The 10657-nt window shown below is 38.1% G+C and overlaps 1 protein-coding gene across 1 annotated transcript; it reads right to left on the minus strand.

Moving 5' to 3' along the window:
* Positions 1-1774: 1774 nt before the first annotated feature.
* LOC106080357 (chondroadherin) lies at positions 1775-4066 on the minus strand. Its single transcript, XM_013241705.2, has one exon. It carries the CDS (start codon positions 3841-3843, stop codon positions 2185-2187), a length of 1659 nt encoding a protein of 552 aa, XP_013097159.2. The 5' UTR covers positions 3844-4066; the 3' UTR covers positions 1775-2184.
* Between the last annotated feature and the right edge of the window lie 6591 nt (positions 4067-10657).

The raw sequence follows: 10657 nt of genomic DNA on the forward strand, positions 1-10657 counted from the left end.
AGTTGCTCAATCCACCAGTTTGGTGAGAGTAAGGTGCCATGAGGTCATCCGTAGAGCGATTTCTGCGGAACCCATACTCTTGGTCGCTAAGAAGGCCATTAGACTCTAAATACCTCACAAGATGATGATTAAATATGCTCTCCATGACCTTGGAGAGAGCGGAGCATATCGCAATTGGCCGATAATTCGCAGGGTTGTTTGCCTCACCCTTTTTGGGTATTGGCTGAACGTTCGCAATCTTCCAAGGCGTCGGGAAGACTCCCGCACGGTAGGCAAGGTTGAAAAGGTTGCGTAAATTTGGCACGGATTGTTTTGCTACTGATTTTAACATATTTGCAAAATTTCATCAAAATCGGTGCAGATTTAGATATAGCTCCCATATATATGTATCGCCCGATTTGCACTTAAATGGCCGTAGTAGCTACAATTTTCAACCGATATCCACCAAATTTGGCATGGATTGTTTTGCTACTGATCTAAATATATTTGAAATATTTCAACAAAATCGGTTCAGATTTAGATATGGCTCTCATATATATGTATCGCCCGATTTGCACTTAAATGGCCGCAGTAGCTAAAATTTTCATCCGATCTCCACAAAACTTGACACGGACTGTTTCGTTACTGATCTTAAAATATTTGCAAACTTTCATCAAAATCGGTTCAGATTTAGATATAGCTCCCATAGATATGTATCGCCCGATTTGCACTTAAATGGCCGCAGTAGCTATAATTTTCAACCGATCTGCACAACATTTGGCATGGATTGTTTTGTTACTGATCTTAACATATCTGCAAATTTTTCTCAAAATCGGTTCAGATTTAGATATAGCTTCCATATATATGTATCGCCCGATTTGCACTTAAATGGCCGCAGTAGCTATAATTTTCAACCGATATGCACCAAATTTGGCGTGGATTGTTTTGTTACTTATCTTAACATATCGGCAAATTTTCATCTTAATCGGTTCAGATTTAGATATAGCTCCCATACATATGTATCGCCCGATTTGCACTTAAATGGTCGCAGAAGCTAGAATTTTTGACCGATCTTCACAAAACTTGACACGGACTGTTTTGTTAGTGATCTCAACATATTTGTAATATTTAATCAAAATCGGTTCAGATTTAGATATGGCTTCCATATATATGTATCGCCCGATTTGCACTTAAATGGCCGCAGTAGCTATAATTTTCGACCGATATGCACCAAATTTTGCATGGATTGTTTTGCTACTGATCTAAATATATTTGAAATATTTCAACAAAATCGGTTCAGATTTAGATATGGCTCCCATATATATGTATCGCCCGATTTGCACTTAAATGGTCTCAGTAGCTACAATTTTCAACCGATCTCCACAAAACTTGACACGGACTATTTCATTACTGATCTTAACATATAGGCAAATTTTCATCTAAATCGGTTCAGATTTAGATATAGCTCCCATATATATGTTACGCCCGATTTGCACTTAAATGGCCGTAGTAGCTACAATTTTCAACCGATCTGCACAAAATTTGGCACGGATTGTTTTGCTACTGATCTTAACATATCTGCTAGATTTCATCCAAATCGGTTCAGATTTAGATATAGCTCCAATTTTTATATATCGCCCGATTTACACTTATAAGGCTGCAATAAACACAATTTGTAACCGATCTGCACAAAATTTGGAACGGTTAGGTTATTATCGGCTCCGCCCGACTTTTACCCTTCCTTACTGGTTCATATTGTATTAAAAGCTGCATGTAACAAATTAGAGAGTTTCAATTTATATGTAAAAGCTTTTCTTAGTTTATTAGCTTGTTTTCTTAGTTAAATTAAGTTTTCAAATTATTGCAATATAAACTTGTATACAATGGGAAAGATGTTATGAAGCATTGACCTAACCTAATATGCGAGTTGTGACATTATATGGATAATTTTTAAGCTAAAACTATTTAATTCTGATAAAAAAAGGACAAAACTTATTCTGCAAAAAATTTTTTTTTTTTCGAAATTATGGGAGCCTTGTCAATCAATTACTTTGGCCTTCTTTGGTTTTAGTTTTCCCAAAATTTTTCTTAAAATTACAAATAAGTACCTACTTATAACTTCTTCCTCTTTATCGTTTGATTGAAATGATTTTTCTTAAAGCAAAAAACGCCCTCTACAACAGATTCCTTCTCCCCTTGCCATTCTTAAAAAGCCGAATTATTATGAACCAAAGGTTCTGCATCACCTGCATTACGATTTGCTGAGCGTCGACAACATTGCTCCTCCTGAAGAATATTCCAAAACTGCAGCAATAATATGATCAAAACTATGATGAGAGTAGCCAGGGCCAGGATATCTTTTAAAGTCCAATATGGATGTATGCCCGAAACACCTACCAAACGTTGCATTTCCCCATACTGCGATGATAGGGGGATTTGTAAAACTACCTCCTTGGACAAGGAAGCATTCAAGGTAGCACCAGAGGAACGTTCTTTTAAAGCCTTTATTTGTTGTTCCTGAAGTTTGGCAGAGATATTTTGCTGATAGGCCTCATCCCAGTCATTATTTCCCAGACTGATTTCTTGCAGTAGAGCATGACTCTTTTTTAGATTGACTACATCGAATTCCATCAAATGATTGCCTTCAATGTGCAGATAATGGAGACTTTTCAAAGGTTCCAAACTTTCAATGGCCAATTCAAAGAGATGATTATTGCCTAGATCCAGAGTAGACAATTTGGTCATTATGAGAAAATCTTGATTGGATAAATTTCTCAAATGATTCCAGGCCATATTGAGTTGCTCCAAATTGGGTAATTCCATGTAGAAGAACTTTTCCACGCTAGACTTCAGCCTGGTTAAACGGTTGTGAGAGACATCCAGCTTTTGTAGGTTCAGCATGCCTTGGAAATCATCTAGGGATTCCAAGAGGTTGCCCTGCATTTGTATTTCCTGCACTGACAATTTGTCGGTGATGTCCAGCCCCTTTAAGGAATTATTTGCTGCCATTAGTCTAACAATTCCACCTGCCAGGTGACAGCTTTTCAAACCACTCTCAGATAGTTGTAGGAAATCCACCGTTTGAAGATGCAAATCCTCCAGATTGGTATTGCTCAAATCCAGCAGCTTTAAATGGGGTAAATGACTAAATGAATTGGGTTCGAAAACCCTGAACTTATTGTTGCTTAAAATTATGGACGACAGCTTGAGATTCTTGCCAAAAGTTCCGCTGCCAATCATCTCAATTTGATTATAACTCAAATCCATATATTCCAAATTTATCAGCTCATCAAACATTCCAGCAGTCAATGAGTTTATGCCATTGTGGTTAGCATCCAAATATTTCAGTTTCTGCAAGCCAGCAAATGCTCGATAATGTAGGATTCTCATGGCATTATGTCTGAGATACAATTCCTCTAAGGTCTGGCGCAAAGCCCTAAAGACATTTTCCGTTAAAGTGAATATGGAATTTTGTTGCAGGTTTAAAACTTTGAGGCCTTGGCTGGAATCGAAATCCCGGCTGGTGAGGCTGTTTAGACCACAGTTATGCATGAGTAATCTCTTCAAATGGGGCGCATGTTCCAACAAATCCTTGGGTATGCGACGTAAGGCCGAATTACGTATTACCAGTTCTTGCAGTTCAGCGAGAGCTGTGAAGCTGGAAACCTTCAAAGGGTCTTCATAGGAGTCTGTTATGTTGTTCAGCAGACAAGAGGGGCGAGACTTGGAGCAACTTGTAATCAAATCTACATTGGTGGCCACCACCAAAATATCACTCAAACCCAGCAGCAGCAGCAAAAGCAACGATAACGTCGCAATATCGCCGCACATCGATGTCTCTGAACGCTGACTAATCGTTCTCATTGTTTCCCCCCAGCTGTTGACCGGTAGGTGGCCAACGACATATGTTTGTTGATCTTTTGTCTTGTCTTTGTTTTGATTACTCAAATTGGTGTAGTTCGATTGTGGTTTTTAATTTTGTTTTGTTTTTATTTTTTTTTATTCTTATAACTTTTGTATAATTTGCGTTGTTTTGGAGCGTAAGGTTCTTACTCTCCCACTGTCCGTGCCAAACTAAAATGGTAAGAATTATTCGCATGCCTGTACAACGATCAGCTTGTCACTGTCACTTGATCTTCTGAGCAAATTCATATTTTTTTCCAGAGAGGGAATTTTGTAGCTTTTTTTTTAATTTGAGCTGATAAGAGTATTCGTAATATTGAATGAAACTGCATTCAACATCATTTATGACTGTTTGTACGTGTATGGACATTGAAGTGGGTCGTCGATGTTTTTGTTTAAAGGGCAATGACATTGGAATTTTATAAACATTGAAGTGAATCGATGTGGCTAAAAGGGAGAAACCAGATTCGAACATATTTGTCGTGCTTGGTGCACGGTAAGCTGTGATAGCTGTCCAGTGACATGGAAATCACGAAAACGACGAATGGCTCTCCTTCGTGCCATGCCACTCTCGTTTATTTAAGGGAAATACCTCACACGTATCGCCATCATTTTTTATTTTAAAACAATTGTTTTCCTAAGCAAGCAAATATAAAACCAACAAAAATCATCTGTTTTTCTTCAAATTTTCGCCGGAAGTCGTTGGCGTACTTTTGCTTGCAAATTGTTTTAAAGGAAGTAAAATGGCGCTTACTCTTCTGCTACTCTTTTTACTAGAAAAGTTCGTGAACAGACCTATTTTCTATTCCTTATGTGTCGTTACTATTCATTACATTCCGAGTCAAGGGCGTGGGCGACGATTACGCATGCAACCCTGTGGAACAGCGAAACAGTCGGTAGGATATCGAAAGTATTATGGGGAGGTTTGGCACAAAGATGTGTGTTATGTTTCAACATCCATGCCAAGTAGGAACCAAATCGGTCGATAAACAGATATAGCCTCCATATAAACCAATCCCTGGATTTGACTTCTTGACCCTTAAAAGCCTCCATTTCCATCCGCTTTGGCTGAAATTTGGCACAAAAAATTGGTTTATGACTTTTAACATCCATGGCAAGTATGGTCCGAATCTGGCGAAAAACTGATATAGCCTCCATATAAATCGATCCCCGGATTTGACTTCTTCAGCCTTCACAAGCTTTAATTGTCATCCGATTTGGCTGAAATTGAGAACAAAGATTTGAATCGGTCGATAAACAGTTGTAGCCTCCATATAAATCGATCCCCGGATTTGACCTCTTGAGCCCTTAGAAGCCTCCGTTTTCATCCGATTTGGATGAAATTTGGAACAAAGACTTGGGTTATGACTTTCAACATCCACGCCAAGTATGATCTGAATCGGTCGATAAACAGATATAGTCTCCATACAAACCAATCCCCGGATTTGACTTCTTCAGCCTTTAGAAGCTTCAATTTTCATCCGATTTGGCTGAAATTTGGAACATATACTTGGGTTATGACTTTCAACATCCATGCCAAGTATGATCCGAATCGGTCGATAAACAGATATAGCCTCCATATAAACCGATCCCCGGATTTGACTTCTTGAGCCTTTAGAAGCTTCAATTTTCATCCGATTTGGCTGAAATTTTGGAACAAAAACTTGGGTTATGACTTTCAACATCCATGCCAAGTATGATCTGAATCGGTCGATAAAAAGATATAGCCTCCATATAAATCGAACCCCGGATTTGACTTCATCAGCCTTTAGAAGATTCAATTGTCATCCGACTTGGCTGAAATTTGGAACAAAGACTTGGGTTACGACTTTCAACATCCATGCCAAGTATGAACCGAATCGGTCGATAAACAGATATAGCCTCCATATAAACCGATCCCCAGATTTGACTTTTTGAGCCCTTAGAAGCTTAAATTTTCATCCGATTTGGACGAAATTTGGAACAAAAACTTGGGTTATGACTTTCAACATCCATGCCTAGTATGATCCGAATCGGTCGATAAACAGATATAGCCTCCATATGAACCGATCCCCAGTTTTGATTCTTGAGCCCTTAGAAGCCTCCGTTTTCATCCGATTTGGCTGAAATTTGGAACAAAGACTTGGGTTATGACTTTCAACATCCATGCCAAGTATTATTCGAATCGGTCGATAAACAGATATAGCCTCCATATAAACCGATCCCCAGATTTGACTTCTTGAGCCCTTAGAAGCTTAAATTTTCATCCGATTTAGATGAAATTTGGAACAAAAACTTGGGTAATGACTTTCAACATCCATGCCAAGTATGATCCGAATCGGTCGATAAACAGATATAGCCTCCATATGAACCGATCCCCAGTTTTGACTTCTTGAGCCCTTAGGAGCCTCCGTTTTCATCCGATTTGAATGAAATTTGGAACAAAGACTTGGGTTTTGACTTTCAACATCCATGCCAAGTATGATCCGAATCGGTCGATAAAAAGATATAGCCTCCATATAAATCGATCCCCGGATTTGACTTCTTCAGCCATTAAAAGCTTCAATTTTCATTCGATTTGGCTGAAATTTAGAATAACAACTTGGATTATGACTTTTAACATCCATGCCAAGTATGATCCGAATCGGTCTATAAACAGATATAGCCTCCATATAAATCGAACCCCGGATTTGACTTCTTCAGCCTTCAGAAGCTTCAATTGTCATCCGATTTGGCTGAAATTCGGAAGAAAAATTTGAGTTATGAGTTTTAACATCCATGCCAAGTATGATCCGAATCGGTCGATAAACAGATATAGCCTCCATATAAATCGATCCCCGGATTTGACTTCTTGAGCCTTTAGAAGCCTCAATTTTCATCCGATTTGGATGAAATTTGGAACAAAGATTTGGGTTATGACTTTAAACATCCTTGCCAAGTATGATTTGAATCGGCCCTTAAAAAGATATAGCCTCCATATAAATCGATCCCCGGATTTGACTTCTTCAGCCTTTAGAAGGTTCAATTTTCATCCGATTTGGCTGAAATTTGGAAGAAAAATTTGAGTTATGAGTTTTAACATCCATGCCAAGTATGATCCGAATCGGTCGATAAACAGATATAGCCTCCATATAAATTGATCCCGGATTTGACTTCTTCAGCCATTAAAAGCTTCAATTTTCATTCGATTTGGCTGAAATTTGGAATAACAACTTGGATTATGACTTTTAACATCCGTGTCAAGTATGATCCGAATCGGTCTATAAACAGATATAGCCTCCATATAAATCGAACCCCGGATGTGACTTCTTCAGCCTTCAGAAGCTTCAATTGTATGACTGAAATTTGGAAGAAAAATTTGAGTTATGAGTTTTAACATCCATGCCAAGTATGATCCGAATCGGTCGATAAACAGATATAGCCTCCATATGAACCCATCCCCAGATTTGATTTCTTGAGCCTTTAGAAGCCTTCGTTTTCATCCGATTTGGCTGAAATTTGGAACAAAGACTTGGGTTATGACTTTCAACATCCATGCCAAGTATGATCCGAATCGGGCGATAAAAAGATATAGCCTCCATATAAATCGATCCCCGGTTTTGACTTCTTCAGCCCTTAGAAGCCTCCGTTTTCATCCGATTTGAATGAAATTTGGAACAAAGACTTGGGTTATGACTTTCAACATCCATGCCAAGTATGATCCGAATCGGGCGATAAAAAGATATAGCCTCCATATAAATTGATCCCCGGATTTGACTTCTTCAGCCTTTAGAAGCCTTAATTTTCATCCGATTTGGATGAAATTTGAAACAAAGATTTGGGTTATGACTTTTAACATCCTTGCCAAGTATGATCCGAATCGGCCTATAAACAGATATAGCCTCCATATAAATCGAACCCCGGATTTGACTTCTTCAGCATTCAGAAGCTTTAATTGTCATCCGATTTGGCTGAAATTTGGAAGAAAAATTTGAGTTATGAGTTTTAACATCCATGCCAAGTATGATCCGAATCGGTCGATAAACAGATATAGCCTCCATATGAACCCATCCTCAGATTTGACTTCTTGAGCCTTTAGAAGCCTTCGTTTTCATCCGATTTCGCTGAAATTTGGAACAAAGACTTGGGTTATGACTTTCAACATCCATGCCAAGTATGAACCGAATCGGTCGATAAACAGATATAGCCTCCATATAAATCGATCCCCGGTTTTGACTTCTTCAGCCCTTAGAAGCCTGCGTTTTCATCCGATTTGGCTGAAATTTGGAACAAAGACTTGGGTTATGACTTTTAACATCCATGGCAAGTATGGTCCGAATCGGTCGATAAACTGATATAGCCTCCATGTAAATCGATTCCCGGATTTGACTTCTTCAGCCTTTAGAAGATTCAATTGTCATCCGACTTGGCTGAAATTTGGAACAAAGATTTGGGTTATGACTTTTAATATACATGGCAAGTACGATCCGAATCGGTCGATAAACAGATATAGCCTCCATATAAACCGATCCCCAGATTTGACTTCTTGAGCCCTTAAAAGCCTCCGTTTCCATCCGATTTGGATGAAATTTGGAACAAAGACTTGTGTTATGAGTTTCAACATTTATTCCAAGTACGATCCGAATCGGTCGATAAACAGATATAGCCTCCATATAAACCAATCCCCGGATTTGACTTCTTCAGCCTTTAGAAGCTTAAATTTTCATCAGATTTGGCTGAAATTTGGAACAAAGACTTGGGTTACGACTTTCAACATCCATGTCAAGTATGATCCGAATCGGTCGATAAACAGATATTCTTCAAAATTTTCCCGAAATCCCATCTGTCAACATCAGTGCCACGTTTTATTCGAATCGGTCAATATGGCCCCCCTAAGTACTTCTGGAGACGAAAATAATTCAAATACAAACTCACTTAATAAGGGTTCATTATTAGCGGAATGTTTGAATGTTTTATTTGAATTAAAATAAACTACGTTAAAAATCACCCATTATAATTTTAAATATTTTCAATGCCATATTTTTGATCTACACTTTAGCATGGTTACTAATTTTTGTTCCAGAGCAGTAATTACCATTGCTGCCTATTCAAGTAGAAAATTGTTCGATAATTATATCAATAACATATTTCTTGCAACTCCCCAACCGCCTTCATTAGGTAATTCTATAACTGAAAACATTTGAAAATAGTTTTGGGGGCGAAGGTTTGCTCTCAGTTCTGCCTTTTCCATATCGATGAAATGAGGTGGAAAACTGAAAGCTGTTGCAATCATTGGAGGCACCGTCACAGTGCACAACCACCATCAACACAATCGCCACAATGCCACAAACCGTGCTCGTACGTTTGTTGCTTGGAAATATGCTAATGTCTACACCTTTTAGCTTGTGTTTGGGGACTGTTTTGTTGGGTTGTAGCATTGGGGCTGCGACTCTGTGGCTGGGTTGACTAGTTGGTTGGTGTACTGCGATGAAATGTTGTGTAGCAACAACATTTTCCATGTCGTTGCATCGTAAATACTCGTTTAATCTTTTTGTGCATAACATGAGCACGCAACAATCTTCGTTCCTTCCTCCATGGAATGGTTTTGGAATAGATGGTTGCTTGGGATGACTGGCCAAGCTGGCTGACTGGCTGCATCGCTTGCTCGCTCTTGGCTTATTTTGCGATTTGCTGCTGCTTGGTGCTTTGTGGCAAACCACTCAGCCTTTTACCCAGGCAGCCAGCCAGCAAGTGTATCATCATCATCATCGTTGTCATCATCATCATCGATGCATCCATGGCGAGTTAGTACCCCATCAGTGTGTACTTATCGTGGTTCGGATAAGACTTTAACACATCCTTGAATTGTGCTTGTGCTTGCTGGAGGTTTAGTGGCTTTAGATTCAACTGCTGTTGCGATTTAGTTTTTGGTTTCTGGATTTTATATCGAACGAACGAATGAACGAACGTTGTGCAATGGTATCTTCATGCAATTAATTCGAATTTCTGCGAATTATTTAATTAGAAGCATCTCAGCCACCACATACGAGCGAGAATGTGTGTTTGTTAAAGCACGAGTACAAGAGTATCAGCGAGCCTACACCATGACTCCCTAGTGCCAGTACTAAGTGCTGTCTGCGCTACAACAATCCACTTCATTTGACTCTAAATCTTTTTGGATTGGGGAATTTATAGCTAATACACGAATTTATGTGTGTCACTAACTTGGGGGAAATTTAAATAGGACTCTAGTGGCTTGAATTAAAAAACAAACAAACAAAAAATAAAACATATTTTAAAACAGAAATAAATAGCAAACAAACATTTCAACTAAAAAAAAAATTGAAAAATAAATGAAAATTAAATTTTTCGCGCAAATCAAATGTTAATTTTTTTTCCTAAGGACAATATTTCAATGAAATTTTTTCCTAAAGACAAAATTTCTATGAAATTTTTCCTTAAGAAAAAATTTCTAGGAAAATTTTCCTAAAGACAATATTTTTATGAAATTTTTCCTAAGGCAAAATTTCTATAAAATTTTTCCGAAGGCGAAATTTCTATAAAATTTTTCCTAAGGACTAAATTTCTATAAAATTTTTCGTCAAGAAAAAATTTCTTTGAAATTTTTCCTAAAGATAAAATTTCTATGAAATTTTTCCTAATGACAAATTTCTAGGAATTTTTATATCCTCTCTGGCCAAATTTACAAAGACGTCGAGGGGCCTAACGCAACTTACTGTCCCAAATTCCAGCGAAATCGGACAGTAAATGCAGTTTTTATGGGTCCAAAACCTTAAACCGAAAGTTCGGTCTTTAT

Source organism: Stomoxys calcitrans, chromosome 2 (genome assembly GCF_963082655.1).
Source record: "Stomoxys calcitrans chromosome 2, idStoCalc2.1, whole genome shotgun sequence".
Lineage (NCBI taxonomy): Eukaryota > Metazoa > Arthropoda > Insecta > Diptera > Muscidae > Stomoxys > Stomoxys calcitrans.